Raw genomic sequence first — 17,806 nt, 5'->3', positions numbered from 1 at the left:
ACCGCAGGATAACAGTGGGCAAATGGCGGATTTAGCTCTAATTGTTTTCTTAAGTACCGGCGTTATTATAATGCGGCAGTTTGCCTCCATTTCTGGTGCAGGCAATCCAGCCGTTTCACTTGGCAGACTTTAGAATGCTTTGAAACTGCCAATAGATGACAAGAGGCGTTTTAGCAACCAGAAAATAAACTAAAAATGCAGAAGCAGAATTGCTGAAAATGTTTCTGCTTTAACGTATGTGATGCAATTGAGAAAGCGGGGCACTCCCCAGATGTCTCAAGCGGCAGCTGGAGCCCGGATGCAGGAAGTGGGAGATTGCTGCCATCCCATGACCCGGCGCTCCCCAACGTCCAATGAAAGCCCCCTACAGGAGGAGGAGCGCTTCTGGGCGCCGTTTAGGTACTGCTGCCAGAGTCCCGCCTTTCTATAGCGCCTACCGAGAGTGTTAGAAAATGCCTTCCTCTAGACCGGCATTAGCAGGTGATCCTCCCAGGGTCGGGATCCAATGCCGTTTCCTGTTTTATGCAAGCAGTGAGGCCCCCTCTGCGGTGTCTGAAGGTTACCCTATAAGGTCCGATACATATGGCGTGTGCATTTCATTTTTTGAGAATACAGTGATGCTTTAGTGCTGCCTTGAGGCTAAAACAATGCTCCAGAGAGGAGATGGAAGAGATGTAAAGAAGCGGACTATTTGGTTGACAATGTTACTGCCATGGATTGTTTTTTTTTAACTTTCATTTTATTAGGCATTTGTCAATGAACAGTATTTTGTAATGCAGTACAGAAGCAATGAGAACATCACCCATTTTAAACACCCCACCCACCCTCACCCACCCCCCGCACTGTAGCTAACAGGGCCAGCCATTTGGCATGGGTGAACACACACAAGAACTGGGTAAGAAAACCTTGCATACATACAGAAGCTGGCACAATAGGGATCAACGCACATTAATTCACACAAAGGTACAAGAAGTTTAAGAGTCTCTAAAGTCCCTTGAAGGCTCCGGGCAACAACAGAACTGTGAGGGACATGTAAATACGAACAAGATCTAAGCGCCATGTTCCGGGTTTTAAATCAATAGGGTGCCACCATGGTCCCCAGACAGAACTGATCCCCATTCAAACGTGAAGCTGGCCATTTTCTCTGAAACTATTGGCAAAATCTTTTCACAAGTGTTTTCACATTCCACAGCCTAGTGCGCCATTCTTTTCTAGACGGGGTAGCCTTGCTTTTCCAATTCTGTGCGAGGGCTACCCTCCCGGCCCTCAGCATGGCCCCCACAACTCTAGCATAGTTGGAAGTCTCATGAACCGAGGAGGGAACAGCAAGCAAAAGATCAATGGGACGCATCCTTGGGGAGACGCCGACCACATCTTTAATCCAACTCAACAGTTCAGACCAGTAAAAGTGTACAGTCGGGCAGACCCACCACAAATGGTACCACGTTGCCTGTTGGCCACATTCCCTCGGTCAGAGCGGGGGAAGATGCCAAGCATGCAATATCTTAAAGTTCCATTGCAGATGTGTCGAGGGAGCCCGCCAGCATCGTTTCACAGAGTGTGCCCCAGGTTTCTTCTTCAATCTCCTCCCCCACCCTTTCCACCCAGCAGCGTTTAAAGTTTTGTCTGCCTGCGAGTTCAGCCGAGATGAAGGATTTATATATTGTTGAGACTACTCTCTTCCTGTTGGGGGGACTCTGCCAGAATCCTTTCAAAGGGGAGAAGCGGTCGGGAGAGCTCAGTGCACCACTTCGGGTCAGTCATGATGCCTTGGACTCGCAAATATTCAAATATAGAGGGAGCAGATGGGGCCAAGAGTTCTCGTAGGGACTCGTAGTCAAGGAAGCTGTTATCTCTGAACAGTTGCGCTGGTCTCTCGAGGCACATGTCCGACCACTGCTGAGTTGATTGGAGACCCACCTTAACCAAATGGAGTGGAGGGCCCCACAAAGAAGTCAAGGTGGGAAGACCTGTCCTCCAAGAAGCTTTGAAACTGCACTCAAAATCAGATCCTGCCTCACACACAAAAAGAAAGCTTGAAAGAAGAATTCAATTGGACTTCATAGTTCATTCCACTAGTCCGTCTTCTCTGTCTAGCCTTGATTCTATCACACACTGAATCACCCTCCTATTTGCACGTGCATGCCCCTTTCTATATGTATTACAGGGTTATGCTGATCACGCCCCCTCCAGTAATGCCTCGTTGGATGTCCATTGTGGATTTCGGAAAATTACCTTTTTTTCATCCAATAACAGGACATGTTTTCAGGGTGGCGACCCAGGCATGCCATGGGGTTCCCTTAAGTTATAATTATAATTGATTATTTATAACGTGCTTAATACCCAGAGGTTTCTAAGCGCAGAACTGGGGATCGAACCGGTGTTGCTCCACGTCGTCTTGCTTCCAGGGTGAGCGCGTTGCCCCTGAGCTATCCCCCAGTGCTGCTGCACGTGGTAGCGGTTATAATTATTACCTCCACGTCCCTCTTCCTCAACCCAGTACTCTCCTATGAGGCTCCACCTCCCACACAGGAACTTTTTTTCTTTTAATTTTCTTGAAGGTTTATATACCTCCTACTTACCGATTATCCCAGTTCTTTTCCCTCTGTCTCTGATAGGGACTGCTTCTCCTTAGAGCGGGGCTCTGGGGAACAGCGTTGTGAGTTCTCCTGGGCAATGTCTTCAGCGGGACATCGGCGGTCGCCTGGTGAGATGGTGATTCCTGGTCCACCTGCACGACTCGTGGTTCGGTTGAGTCGGGAATTGACCCTGGTCCCTCCAACCGGCTTTGTGGGATCTTGGGATGGCTGGTTTCTGGCCTGCTGCTGCGCTTCTGGCTCAGGCAGGGGGTTGGTATGCCCTCCCCACTGCTTTCTGCTGCTGCTGCAGCAGTGCCTGGTCGGGGGCCGGGTCCATGTTGGGCTTCTCGCATCTGCCGCCTCTCTACATGGTTGGTGCTCCGGGCTCCCTGCGGGACTTGGAGCTGTGTTGAGCTTGTATGTCTGTTCCGGATCCGCTGCAAGGCTTGGGTTCTGGTGGCACTGGTGTGGCTCCTTGTTAGGAAGAATTCTCTGTTTAGGCTGTATTTCCTAACCTAGTGAGTCCCCCAGCAGCTTTGCTGGATTTCTGGAGTTTGTTTTTTTCTCCTGCCAAGAGTGAGTCTCTTTTCTTCACACTCTTGGACATGATTTGAGGGGTTCCTTTGACTGTTAATGTGTTTTATGGGCTATGGGGTCTTTTACTCAATAGGGTCTCATGTGTTTTTTCTATGTGTGTTACACAGCACCCTCAGTGCAGTAACACAGGGGTGTCATAGTGACACCCCACCATAGACTCCATACCCTGGGACTGAATACTGTCTCCAAGGGCATGTAAAGTCACCATTGGCTTTACTAGTCCCAAATTATTAACAGAAACCGGTACAAACCATCATATTGTGGACATACTGGTCGGGGCACTTCGATTGCCCCGGGGTCTATTAGTCAAGGGGGCACGTCTCCGTCCCCCCTGATCGAGTTTTGGCTGATGGCAGTGGATACTACTTTTTATATTCGACCGCGAATATATCTCTATGGGATTTTCCCATTGTTCGAGGCTACCAACTTTAATTATTTCATTCTCATAGCCTCGAACATACCGCCGGTTTATTTATTTAATATTAATTCGCCGGTTGGTATTTTTTGCCAGGACTCGATTCTAAAATGGCGTTTGTGTTCTCTTCTGTGACTCCAACCCAAGTCGAGCCCTTTGTTCCACCCTTTTGGCAGGCTTCTCCACAGAAGCCTCCAAAAGTGGTGCCACTCTGTCTGGGTACCACAGTGGGTGTGGGAGGGGGTTTAGGCACCCTGGAATGAGTTACCTTGGTAACTCAAGTCGCACTCTTGTGTGATTGGCCCAAGTGGTGAGCCGGCCGGCTCACCACTTAGCATGTTTGATTGACAGCTAGGCTGAGTGAATGGGGGTGTGCTGCATAAAAGCAGGGCTTTTGGGACTGGAACTTCAGAAGTCGCCACAGGACCTGAGAATCCGACGAGGGAGAAGCTGAGCCGACCTGCTACGATGACACCACCAGTGGAGCCCTGCGGAACCGACTCACCACTTCCCGACGACAGAGAAGATCTCCCGGCTGGAGAGTCTTCTTCCCCTGACTGGTGGGCACAACCAGTTTACCTTCTTTTCCTCGCATCCCAGGACATCTTGTGGTCGAATTGCCTGTGCCAAGCACCCTGGCAACCGGATAGCCACTTACCACTGGACCGCGAATAAAAGGACCGCTCCTTTTAACTGTGAACCACGCGGCTGGTTTCTTCCCTGGCAGTGCAACGGACTCCTGTCTTCCTCCCGGACGTGATCCTCTCTTCCTCCGGATGAAGCACCGACTTGCATCCGCTGCCAGGAACAACTGCCACCGCTGGCGTATTCTCACCACTTTATGGTACCGTGTCCACCAGGCCTCCCTTTCTAAGGATTGCTACAAGGTAATAATAATCCCTTAACCTTCTGGACTGGGCTGGCCGCCTTGACCATCTAACTAGTCCCTTTCTATTGGTCCAACTTCTTTCTGAACCTTTTCGAGACTTTTTGTGCACTTTTCAACCGTGTGACCTTGGACACATTTCGTTCTGATCCTCTTAAAGTGGATCCGGCTTTCTGAACTCTAACTTCACGGTTTGACTCTGCCTTTCTCTCTTGCTGTGTTCTTTTGAAAGTGTTGGGATCTGTTTCAATTTATGCTCTGCCATTCTCTCCCTTTTACACTGATTGATTAGAGTGCCATCTTCGTTAAGCGCTCACCGCTGTCTGAAAATAAGTGGGGCTTTACTTAAGACTTGTCTAATATTCTTTTAAGGGAGCGTATATCTTTTAGTGACCGTGTTTTTGAACTGCTTAATATTAGTGCCTGTGTGTTTTATTAGATGTGGTTTTAAATAAATAATGATATCTCTTTTACACCAAGCTCTGGTCAGTGTTTACTTGTTCTATTGTGTTCTTTTGACCTATTGTGAATGCTTTGTATACTGCCTAACTGTTCTTGAGGGAAGTCTGACTGCTCAGCCACAGCTACCAAGTGAATCTGTGTGGTACAGACTGCTACCAAGTGGGTTTACTGCCAAACACCTGTAGTCCTAAATCTTTTGCAGTGGTCCCAGAGGGAACTGCACAGGTTTCTGCCTAACACTCCTGCCCCCTGCAGGGTATGGCGCTGTTGCGTTATGGAGGGGGTTGGATGGACCTCACTGCTCTGCAGTTCTGTTTCCATGTCATTCCATCGCAGGATTTTTTTGCGTCATTTTTTGCTGCAGATCTTTTGCCGTAAAAACTCATTTCATTATTTCTTTTGGGGGGTAACCACCTCCAAACCCCCCTTCCCACTGATTTGAAATCTAGTCCTGAAACACCCAGAAACCTTATATCCTTCTACCCACCCTCCATATTTTTCGACTGGTTGTTTTGCCGTAAAAAATCAGCAGCAAAAAATGCTGCAGAAAAAAAAACGCCAATGAATAGACGTACCGTGGTTCAGCGGGTGGCGGGACCTGGACGTGGTTCCGTGCCCCACGTCTATCCCTCATGTATAGTCGGTGGGTTGTTTGGGCACCTGCTGTATGACGCGCCTGTAATCCCAGCTCTAGGAGGGGTGCTGGGCTGTGGATGGGGGTTCGCGGCTGCTGTGCGCTGTCCTCTGGTGACCTGCTCAGGCCATTCTCAGCATGAGACCCACTGTGGTGCCAGCGTATGCTGTCACACGAGTCCCACTGTGGTGCGGGCAGGGTGCATCGCACAAGTCCTGTCGGTGTACGGGCAGAGTGCTTATGTGGTGGGACCCGCGGCCTGCTGCCAGCCAGAGCCGTACCCTTCCGGCCACTCAGGTGGGGTCCTACATAAGGCAGCAGCAGTGAGCCGGGCCACACAATTAAATTAAGTGAATTGCTTTGGCTGGGTGGCAGGCTTTGATCTGCGCTTTGGCTTGCCGATCCTTAGTGGTATGCAGGGCACTGTGCTGTGGCCCCAGCCCCCTCTGCGTGTGGACGTACGCAGGGGATGGGGGTCCCTGTGGCTCCTATGGCAGTGTCTCCCAGCTGTCTGGTCCTGACTGCCGCATTTGTAAGGTGCACTGTGCCTTCCTCCAGGGTCTGATTGTGTTCTTCTTGTTGCTGTTTGGAGGGTCTTCGGATGCCCTGCCATTGGGGGGACTTGAGCCTCTTTTGAAGGAAGGTGGGCCCCAGTGTTTGGTGTCCGCTATGCCTACCTTGCAGTGCCACTCCTGGGTCCCCACCGGCATTCTCCTATGTGCGTGGGGTCATGCCTCGATTGCTTGGCTCTGGGAATGGTTCCCACCCATCGTCTTGTCTGTTATGGATCAGAGGGTCTCTCTGGTTGTTTGAGCTCTCTGTGGTTCTTGCTTGTGGCGTGAGTGGCCCTTCTTTCTCCGCCGTGTCGCATGCTCCTACCCTTTTAATTGGGGTCCCTACTGTACATGCATGTGCTGGTCATGTCATTTCTCTGCCCTTGATGCAGTGTGGGGTGGGGCTGACTTTTGTTAGCCCTGCGACCGGCCTATCGTGGGCCTACTTACTTGATCTCTCCTCAATGTGTGTGGCTGCTACCGGCAGGGCCTTTGCCGGAGAGGGCGGATCCATAGAGCATTTGTTGTTTTGTCCGGCTGGCCATGGCAGGAGGGGGCGGGGGGTTTGCCTTCCCACTTTTTGAGATGCCATGATGTACTGCTGGGCGTGCCATTCCCGCTATATATGACGGGGGAGGCCTGCACCGGAGGCTGTGTCCGCTCAGGGTTTGATGGTCTCTGTGGATGCATACTTGCCAACCCTACAGATTTAGGCAGGAGGCTGCTGCTTTTTAAGCAGTTCTACCACCTACAGATTTCAGTGACAGATCCTACTGCTTTTTACAGTGGCGGCATGTCATTTTTGTGACTCTAAGGCAGGCTCCAGGACAGAGCATGCAACACATTAATTAGTTTGTCTGTGCAGTGGGCTGGTAGGTGATTACTTTGATTGGGCTCAGACCAATCCACTGACCTGACAGCTACGTGACTCTGCCCAGCACTCTTGCCGGGACAACCCTTAGGTGAACCACCAGCGAAGGCAAGTGGCAGAGCGTGCCACCATCACAATGCATCTGCCTATCAGACTGAGGTGGGTATCAGTCTCCATGTCATTCATAGTTCAACTTGCAATAAGGATATACTGCCCGGGCTGCTGCTACAGAGCAGTGGCACACGTTGCCCACCACCTCTGTGTGATCACCTTCTGCGAAGTTAGGTAATTAAATTTGGTGTTAAGTTACCATTCAGAATTATACATTTTTAACATTTCAACATCTTTCCATGTTGTGCTGTTTGATGGGTTGTGTATTTTAGAATGCTTCAATGGTGCCAACAATGCGTGTTTTATATTGTCCTGTGATGTCATTGTTATGGGAATTCTTCTTTTTGAAACTTGGAAAAATCCTACATCTTTTTGGTCACAGAATGTTGGCAAGTATGTAGATGTCGTGCAGTGTGCATGGGCTCATGTGCTCAGCTTAGCCCTGCATGTTTTCCAGCCGTTGTTCTACCTTCCTTAGATTTTATATGTAGTTTCAGTGTTGCACTGGTGTGCGCATGCCCGCAGTACGGGAGGCCGTATTACTCTCGGCCAGTGGTGTTGCTGTGGTGATGTAGGGATTGCATGGGATCCCGGTGCCCTGTGTATAGGGCGTGGGTTTGCTCTGGGCAGGTGGCTGGGGGCTGACATTTGTGTTCCGGTGTTGTGGGTCTGCGGGGGTGCATCTCCCTGGCTTACTAGTACTGTGGGTGTCAGGCCTTACATGTCTACCTCTCGTCTGGCTGGGTGCCTGTTGGAGCCTGTCGGTCTTGGCCCTGCGGGGTGCCTGACTGGGGGCTCATCTTCTGTTGGGCCTTTCGTTTGCATGTCTTTTTCTCTCTTGGCCTGTTCTCGGCTGGGGGTGAGGGCTGATGCCCTCTCCTTCTCTCTGCTTTTCAGGCCTGCCCAGGGCGGGTCCCCATTGGTTGCTCCTCTAAGGCCGATGGTGGGCTCGATCTGTGGTGCCCTGGCCTGCTTGGGTGTTCATTGTCCTGTTGGTGCCTCCTGCGGCCCGGGGCTTGCCTCTGGCTTCTTCTTGGGTCTGTCTCTTGGTTGGGGTGGGGGTGGTACGGCCCTCTCCTCATTCCTGTTGACTGTTTCCTGTGGTGGCTTCTGGTCCCTCTTTGGGAGGTTTGGGGGTGGCTGGCTGTGCATGCACCTCAGGCTTATGGCAGGGCTTGCTGTTTCTTGTGCATGCTTTTTGTCCCTGTTGCTGGTGCTTTGGTTGGCCTTTCCCTCTCGTCTTGCTCCCGGTTGTGGGCTCTGGCCAGTGTTTCCTTACTTGGCTCCTGGTACCTGCGCCTCTGGCATGCTCTTTCTTCTGGGTCCTCCCCTCTTCTCTCCTCCCTGCTGTGCAGATGTTCTGATCGTGCATGCCTGCGGCTTGGATGCTGATTGTTGTTTCCCTCGCTTCCCTTTTCCATGGGTGTTCGCTGCCGTACCCTCATGCTGCCATGGAATTTGTTGGACCTCCTTTGGAATTTTGTTTCGTGTGAGCGTCTGTCTCCCGCAGCCGGGGTTTCTGAATACTCCTTCAGTTTCCCGTTAGTGATGGCGGTTGGAGTGGGATGTGGTCCTCCCTTCTCCTCTGCTGTATGCCCGGCGGGGGGGCCTTTGTCTCCCTTCAGGGGCCATGGGTTGGTGCCTTGTCACTTGGCCTCCTTTTTTGGCATGGGACATGGTTCTTGTGGTGGCGTTCTTTCCTCAGTCCTGTGGTTCTGCCCGTCTTCTGATTTGGTCTGCGCAGGGTTTCGGGTTGCCTTTCCTGTGGTGAGGTCTTCCTGGCTTCCCCATGCTCCAGTGCCTCTGCTGAGTGGCTCGTCTGTTCATGCACCTAGGGAGTCTTGGGCTGGTGTCGGTTCCCTGGTGAGGGTTCTTCGTCTTCGGTTGGTCCTCGCTGGTGTCTTTCGGATCCATGGCCTTGTGCGGTAGGGTGTGGCTGGTCGGGGGTGAGCAGCATCTGCAGCCTTCTCGTGGCCCTTCCTCTGGCGTTGGTTTCTGGCTTTGTCTGTCTTCGCCTTGGTGCTTCTTGGTGGTCTGCGAAGTTTGGGCCTTCTGGGTAGTCCTCCTGGCTACCCCGTCTATTTCTGGGTCCCAGGTTCTGGTTTGGGTGGTTCCCATCTGGCGTGCAGCATGCCTCCTCTCCTGTCTGTGGCCCTGTGGGCAGCCCTTCACACTCTCCCGGGTGTTTGGGGGTTCCCCTGCTCGTGCTGAGGTTGGATGGGCCGTTTCGTGGGGGTTTGGTTTACTTCCGACTTCGTTGGTGTGGGTGTTCCTCCTTGGGTCTGCTCATTGGTTTGCGCTTCTGTTGTTGGTCCATTTGCTCCTTTTGCCCGCGTTACTTTTGGGTGTAGGTTCTCGTGGTTGCTTGTCTTACGTTGGGGTCTGGGAGTGTGCCGTCTGTGGAGCTGTGTGTTCCTTGGTTTCCTGTGGGTCTGTTATTTCTGGCTTCCCTGGAGGCATTGGGGGTTTCTGGTCGTGGTTTGCTGGTTAGTTTGGTTATTCTGGCTGCCTTATCATTTGATCCTGGATCCCTGGTGGTGGTCCATGGGCTGGACTACTCTTGTAGGGTGCATGGGGCTTTGGTGGCACTCCTCTGCATTTTTGTTGGTTCCTTTTTTTGTTCCGTGGGGCTGCAGCGTTGGCCTCTTGGTTTGAGGGTCTCATTGTACCCATCCACTTCTTGTTGGCTTGGGTAGGCCTCATAGGTAAGTACTGGGACGAGGAAGAGGGACGTTTAGGCAATGCTCAATTTACTTATGGTAATCTTCATTACTCCTAGTCCTACTCATCTTCGTCACCGTACTGCCGACCCTCCGTGCCCTCCAGTGTTGTGGTTTGCCCCATGATCCGACTGGCTTTGCAATGAACTGGGGATTATGGGTAAGTAGGAGGTATATATACCTCCAAATACAAAATAAAGAAAAAATTCCTGTGTGGGCGGTAGAGCCTCATAGGTGAGTACTGTGGCGAGGAAGAGCAGGACTAAGAGTCATGAAGATTACCAGTAAGTAATCTAAGCAATATTGCCTATGAGAATTAGAGAAGAAGTGCTCTCCCCCAAAAGTGATCACCAGAATTTTGCAAGTCACAAACCCAAAGGCTCGGTGATCAGCAAAATGCACTCTCTTCGTTTCTCTTTCTATCTTCTGGAGGTGGGAAACAGCCACTGCAATCTTACATCGCCACCCATGGCTTTCACCCAACCCCAGTATCCCCCCCCCCCCAGTGGTGAAAACCTTGTTTTACTATTTCCAGCTTAAGAGAGGTAGAAATAGAAACAAGCATTGGTAATGGCAATAGTTTGGGCTTTTGTGTAGGCATGGGACAGTCACTTGCCAGGCACTGCCATAGTGGTTTCAACTGGCTATTGATGGTAGCAGGTGAAAAATGGTGCCAGTACCGGGGCATCTAATAGCAGTGCCTGGCAAAGGCCTCATATGTACACACAAATCAAAATAGCTGCCTTTGCCAGTGCTTGTTTTTCACAGGACTGCAGAGGACAGGAACAGTGCTTATAAACTGAGCGGCTGAAGCCAGACCTGGTTGCCATTTTTATTACACCAGTAGCACCTTTACAGCTCCAATTAAGTCATTTACTTGCTGAAGACTGCTTTGGGAAAAGACTGACAGGCACTTTGAGTGCAAAGTTTGAAGTTAAGGCTTGTTTCAAGCGAGCTAAATGAGTTCCCATGAGGTGGTGTTTGGTACGCGAGGGTCTGGAACTGGTTGGTAATGGCCATAGAGATTAGCATGACGGACAAGTTTTGATCTCCAAGATGACTCATCGTCAGATCTCCGAAGACCACAGGTGATTCGGGTGCCACAATTTAGGACCATCTGTAATTGATCAAATTTTTGATGATTCCACTAAAAGTGCCGTTACAGTCAGGTCTGGCAAGGCTGGAGCTGATCCAGTAATGCCTGATGGGGGCAATAGGGAGGACTGAGCAGAGGGCATCTTTTGGTAAAAAGCTGGAAATGAGGGCTCTTCATGGCAGCTCTGACCTTTATCTTGATCAAACTGGACAGCCGGATTGTGATCCGCCACCAGTGTGGCGTAGCCCCAAGGTCATGGGGTGGCATGGCCTGGACGATCGTAAGGAGGACCTTAGTCTTTTGTTTCTCTAACTTGCTGCACATGGCGACGGGTATTTCTAGGCTGAAGCCCCCAGTCTTTGGAACCACGCCCCTTCTCACACCTGAAACGGTTTCTCACTTCTCACCCACATCTGGGAAGCCCATGAACCCTGGTAGGAGGTTTCCCTCTTCCGGCTCTTCAGTACGCTCTGCATCTGCGGCGGTCCCATTTGGGGAGTGTGCATTAGACGTTGTGTTGCAGATCAGCCCTTTTTCAGGAACCCCCCCCACCAAATGACAATTATGTGAAATTGATTAAAACTTAAAGGATGGACTTAAAGGATGGTTACAAGGGCCTCTGCAGTTGCCCTGATCTGACCAGGTTACCATGGAAAGTTCTAGCCTCAGGAACAGATCCAGGGTTGGGTCCTTCAAAAAAACTCCCAGGAGAATTGATGAGAAATCAAATATGACATTTTATTATTGAATATGTTTGAAGGCAACAACGAGTTTGCAGTGAGACTTTGCATTCAAGGAAATATTGTCTTGGTGTTCAACACCCACTGCGTACTTGGTGCGTCTCATAGACATAGACACATGAATTCTGGCATCGTGGCATGAGTGAGAGGCAAGTGGCCAGTGGCTCTATAGGTGCAGAAGACGTGGGGCTGAGATGTCCCATGCTGCAGAAGCAACATGCAAGCAGATACCACAAAGCATGTACACGAAAAGAAGAAGGCACCAGGGACAACCTGACAGACCAGTATGGGTCACTTTTCTAGGAAAACGTGGGTCATTTTAATTCTGGTCCAAAGTGCTCTAAGATTCTTAATTGCCCACAAATTTTCCTGAAAATGTGGCCTGAAATACTAATCAGTTTGTTGCGAAAAGTTTGATTGTGGTCTGCGAAGGTGGTTTTCTGCCGTGTTTTGTTTCTTGTCCAATCTGAGATGGAACTGACCACATTAAGAGAGGTTGACTGGTGGCACAGGTACCAGCAAAGGAAGAAGTTGAGTTGAGACCTTGAAGTTCCCAGTACAGTGTCTTGCATCCTGCCTCCATGACGAGGGAGGTGGAAGGGCCGCGCCGCTCAGGCCCGGAACCGTGGCCAGGTCCTGATGAGGTTGTAGAAGCTGTTCCCAGGACAGCTGGTGGGACTCACGTTGCGATGACCCTTCAGGACGTAGTTGGATCGGACCAGGACCCTGGAGACCCCGCATCTAATGAGGCTTTGCACAGCTCTCTGGGCTGCCACGCTTGGATTTCTGCCTGAAAATGGAACAAAAAACCTGTGAGCCTCAAGAATGCTTTAACTTCTTCTGAACCTACCCTCCTTTTCGCCTGTTCTTCACCCTCCGATACCTTCATTGCTTTATGTGGTAATTTTCTCATAGAACTTTTTGTTGCTGTTTTTTCTCAGTGATAACTGTTCTTTTTGACCTTCTGTTTGATTGGAAGAAATCCCTGACTGACCTTACTGAGTAAACCAGTGGTCGAAGTGGGTGGGGTGGATGAGAGCAGTGCTCCTCCTTTTTTAGTGTTCCTATACTTATATTTTAAAAAGAAACCGTTCCGGAATGTTTTAGTTCTAAAATAAAAGTGTAGGAAGAAGTTGAAACTTCAGTGCACTGGACAGAACATTCCCTTAAACAGCAGATGTGTTTGTTTGGGGGTTTGGATTGCACGTGGGGGTGGTGGGGCATGGTGAAGGGGTTTCTGGGGTGCGCGGGCAGGCCACCAGCGAATATAGCTCCAGTACTTCTTTTGATACACTTCGACCGCTGGGGTGAACCTGGATGGTGCATTCGCCAAGAGGGATAGGTGCCGTTCGGGGCCACGATGAGGAGATCCTCGTGGCAACACCCGCCATGCCACAGGGGCAAGCCACATCATCGTCTTAGAAGCTCCGAGCTATTTTAGAAAACAGAGTATGAGGACTGGTCCAGCGGAATAAGTGGTGCCTGCAAGCTCAGCTTCCTTCAAGCGGATGCAAAATTTGTATACAACACTGCAGGGGGAACGAGCGATACTTGACCTAAGACAGAGTAATCGAACAGCCAACCAGTAACCTCATACAGTCTCCAGACATATAAACCCAAGACCATTTAGGCTAAGGGAGTCCTCCTCGGTGTCAAACAGAGGGCAGCCCAGTCATAGGGAGGGAGTCATATCCCCATACCAGCTGCATGGTGAGAGACATCGGAGTTCCCATAGGACACAGAGAGGTTGCACGCGGGGGTAAAGGTCCTACATATATGGAAGGCCTGTGGCTGAAAGCAGGGGAATGGGGTAAGGAAGAAAAGCTCCTTTGGATATGGCTGCAAGGATCGCATAAGGAGCTGTGGCAACAATCAGTAGATACCCAGGAGGCTTAGAAATAAAGGACCCAGGTGGCTCGGATAAGGAGGATGTATGAGGCAAGTAGAGAGAGACAGCAGAATGGGGAAGGAAAAACCTGGAGGCTGGAGGAGAGATACTAGGGGCCTTGGGAAAGATAGACATAGGGACCTGGGGAAAGAAAGACCCAGGAACCTGGGGAAAGAAAGAATCATGAACCTGGGGAAAGAAAGACCCAGGAACCAGGGGAAAGAAAGACCCAGGAACCTGGGAAATGAAAGACCAAGAACCCGGGGTAAAAAAGACCAAGTAACCTGGGTAAAGAAAGACCCAGGAACCAGGGAAAAGACCAAGGAACCGGGCGAAAGAAAGACCCAGGAACCTGGGGAAAGAAAGAATCATGAACCTGGGGAAAGAAAGACCCAGGAATTTTGGGAAAGAAAGACAGAGGAACTTGGGGAAAACAAGATCCAGGAACCTGGGGAAAAAAGACTAAATACCCAGGGAATGAAAGACCAAATAACCTTGGTAAAGAAAGACCAAAGAACCCAGGTGGAAAAAAGACCAAGTAACCTGGGTAAAGAAAGACCAAGTAACCTGGGTAAAGAAAGACCCAGGAACCAGGGAAAAGCCCAGGGAACCGGTCGAAAGAAGAACCAGGGGAAAGAAAGACCCAGGAACCAGGGGAAAGAAAGACCTAAGAACCAGGGGAAAGAAAGACCCAAGAACCTGGGAAAAGAAAGACCTAGGGAACCTGGGGCAAGAACGACCAGGGAACAAGGGGAAAGAAAGACCCAGGAACCTGGGAAAAGAAAGACATAGAGACCTGGGGAAAGAAAGACCCAGGATAACCTGCCCTAGAAATGGATGCTTGGTGAGGTCTGATCAAGGCTAACACTTCCAGGGAAACACAGTGAAACAGACATAATTGCTTCCTTCTGAATCTTTCGTTCCACAAAACTAAAGTCTGACGATGATAGAACCCGAAGAGGCAAAACCTTGTTGCACACAAGTAATAGATCTGATCTGTTTATTCTAGTTTCCCCTTAAGAGTCAAGGAATCCCACCCAAGAGTAAAAATGTTTTCATCCAGGGGCATGGGCTCGCTTTCTGTTGTTATTACCACTTTTTTAGGGGGACAGCCTGGCAACCTACGCTGAGCCCAAGTAACTATTGTATATTAATTGGCACTTCGATCCTAGGTTGCTTTGCCATAGGGTGGCAGCCACTGAGATCCACACATTGAATGTTCATTACTTTCCTCCCCGATGTGACGTCCAAGTAAGTAAAGGCGCCGTCGAAAGGCAGTTCCCGCTCGGACGCCATCCCACACTGTGTCCGTGTCAGTTTGTGCTGCGCTGCGTACGCCACGCGGCTAGGCCCGGCCCGCTCCCCCAGCATATCACACCCTCCAGTCCGCACCTTAACACTTTCTGCCTTCACTTTGCCCCACTATCTTTTAAATGTGATCATCCCAGAGGTCCCCAGGTTGGTGACTCTCACTAGCACAGTTTCTGCACTCTCTTCCAGTCCCTAGTTGAGACTACACGGCCTGTATAGTGTACACCTATGCATGCCCCCACGCTAGAATGCTTGGGTGAACATGTTGTCTCATTGGCTGCCGGCCTTGACCTATCGTTTACAAGGATGCTGAGTGACATGGGTTGGATCGTCCCTTAGCCTAGCGCCCCCTTCCCATTGGCTGTAACGCAGTCCGCTTACCCGAGAAGGAGCCAATGACGCTGACGCCAATGGACCTGCCATTCATGGAAGGCGCATGCGCCCCAACTCGGTTCCAGCCGCGGCCTTCGTACACGTTGCCATCCTCGCCAACCAGGAAGCTGCGAACGGGAAACAAAGGGGCGTGAACTCTTGACTGATAGCATCCGGGTCATACGTTCATTTCCCTGCAGTAATCTCAATGGCACATATGACTGTATAACTTTCAGTATTACGCAATCTGCAGCCAGCAGACGCCTACGTTTCTCAACATCTTTATAATTAAGCATATTTCATTCGCAATAAAGTGATTTCTGGCCTTTCACTCGTTATTTTGTTGAACACTGTTGTGTTTGTACTTTTCCTCCTTGTTGAAAGATCTGTGTGCATGAGCCCCCTGACGGAATGTTGGTGTGGAATGTTATGGGTGAACTGTGTCTGGGTGTTCCACGAAGTCAGTTGGGGCCTGGACTTGGATGATGAGGGGGCTGGTGGATGTCTCTCCCTGTTATATACTTGACTTAATTACTCCATTTGTACTTACCTTCTGTGTCAACTTAGTAAAGAAGTTAACCTAAGCTGAACGACTCCCTGTACTCATTGAACCCAAGCATTAAACTTAACAGTGGCGACGAGGATCTTGGGAAAGTACACCAAAGGAAGGAGTAACACGAAAGGGAAAGAAAAGGAAAACGGAGCAGAAAAAGGGACAGAAAAAACTGCCAGAGCCGCCTGCCTACCAGCATGTTCAAACCATCAGGACTTAGGCACCGGCCCAGGATGCGAAGAGCGAGGAGGACCCTGACCCCCCCCCTTGCTCTCTGAAAAGAATGTGATGAGGAGCCAGGAAATGACCTGCTGGACACTGCACCCGTGCCAGAGGAAGTCTTCTTGGCCATTGAAGGAGGCTTGTGCCGAAGCTTGTCTGCATGTTTGTCCGCCCTAAGAACTTAGTGCACCTTATCCTCAAGGGAATCCCCAAACAGTTTGGACCCAACAAAAGGAAGTTTCCAATCCCTCAGATGCACATCTGGGCAGACACCCCAGCCCCCATGGCCGACCCACGCACCCCATCAAAAGCCACATAGGACAAAAACTCAACCTGTCTCTGCATGTCCGATAGCAAAGGGGCACAATCAGAACCTCCATCAACAGCCTTTTTCAACTTTCTGAAACCATTTAGCAGCGTTTCAGCCGTGGAGGAACCGTAGGCCAGCTGTGCTCCTGAATGAACGTTCTTATGGCTGGAATTCACCTGGCGGTCCACTGGATCCCAGACAACTGCCTCCTCGGCCGACATAGAGGAGTGACCCACCAGGCTGAAGAGGATATCGTCAACTTCATCTGGATCAGACAGTAAAGTCTTGCCCTTCAATGGGTATAGTTTGGACATCAAGCGGGGCATTGCAATCTTCTCTGGGTCATGCCATTCCCTAAGAATTTTGTCCCAGATATCAGAAACCAATGGCAACCCATCCTAGGGGTATGCCTATACTGGCGAATAGAAGGGTCAGCCCTCCACTGGTACCAGGGGCTCTGAAAACCCCATGCAATCCCCAACTTGAGCCAGAACCTCCTCAACTCGCTCTCTGTCCAGATACTTCCCTTCTGCATCAGCCGAAGAGGAACAAGAAGAGGCCGAAGACTCAGTGCCAGAGGATGAAGAGGATGAAGAACACTGACACCTGCGCTTGTGTCCATGAGCTTGTGCACGCCCCTTTCCATAATGTTTAAGCAGCCTCTTCAACTCATGTCTGGACAGGGAAACACGGTAGGCTTCTTCTTTCTCTTTCTGCATACCTCAGGATAAGAGGAGGAAGAAGAAGAAGACAGGACCAGATGCCTTCTTTTGGTGGAATGTTTACCCATGGTGTGTTCTCAGAACACCAGTGACCAAAGGATGCTCAGTCTCTCAATGCTGAATCAAGTCTGCACATAAAATCAACCGTCAACCAGCAGTTATGCTAAATAGAGGCCAAAAACCCAAAACAACCAATAGGAACAACATCAATCAATTCCTATGGTAACCTCTCTCACAGCACCATAGGCGGAGTCCACCCGTCTCCGGAGCAACAGAGATATCAACATGAGCCGTAAAGCCGCTCGAGAAAGAAAAGGCGTTAGGAGGAAGCATTTGAAAAGCGTTGGCAGACTCATGCTCCACCCGCTGAGCCCCCAAACCTCCTTACCTGTACCCAGGCCCTCCAGGACCCAGGCCGTAATGCCCTGCGCTGCCCATAGCCCAGCCGAAGCCAGGCGAGGCAATCCAACTCAACTGGGTACCGAGCCCCGCAGGGAACCCAGGAGTATCGCTGCATCAGAGGGAACCGAAGGCCCCACCACACAGCCCCATTCGGGGGCCAGCAATCGTTGCTCCCCAGCTCCCTGCACCGGGAAAATAAACCCCAACCTGTCGGAGGCAGGAAAAATTAAACTGAGTGACAGGGTTATGGGGGAGGAGTTATAGGGAATAAAAGAAATAAAAGAAGGTCCTGTGTCGGAGGCAGGGGCCTCATGAGGTAAGTACTGGGACGAGGAAGAGTGGACGTGGAGGTAATGTAATA

The 17,806-nt window shown here is 50.5% G+C and overlaps 1 protein-coding gene across 1 annotated transcript in view; it reads right to left on the bottom strand.

Moving 5' to 3' along the window:
* Window positions 1-11,642: 11,642 nt before the first annotated feature.
* The window catches only part of LOC138566150 (peptidoglycan recognition protein 1-like), a 137,006-nt gene continuing 130,842 nt past the window's right edge, over window positions 11,643-17,806 (bottom strand). Inside the window, exons 4-5 of the mRNA XM_069643165.1 lie at window positions 15,246-15,364; window positions 11,643-12,455 (exon numbers count right to left, since the gene is read on the bottom strand). Coding sequence (XP_069499266.1) covers window positions 12,277-12,455; window positions 15,246-15,364 — 298 coding nt within the window. The 3' untranslated portion in view covers window positions 11,643-12,276. The remainder of the gene's footprint in view (window positions 12,456-15,245; window positions 15,365-17,806) is intronic.

Source organism: Ambystoma mexicanum, chromosome 2p, assembly GCF_040938575.1.
Source record: "Ambystoma mexicanum isolate Mex_15411 chromosome 2p, UKY_AmexF1_1, whole genome shotgun sequence".
Classification (NCBI taxonomy): Eukaryota; Metazoa; Chordata; class Amphibia; order Caudata; family Ambystomatidae; genus Ambystoma; species Ambystoma mexicanum.
The sequence above is the reverse complement of the archived record's forward strand: the minus strand, read 5'-3'. Positions and strand labels throughout refer to the sequence as shown.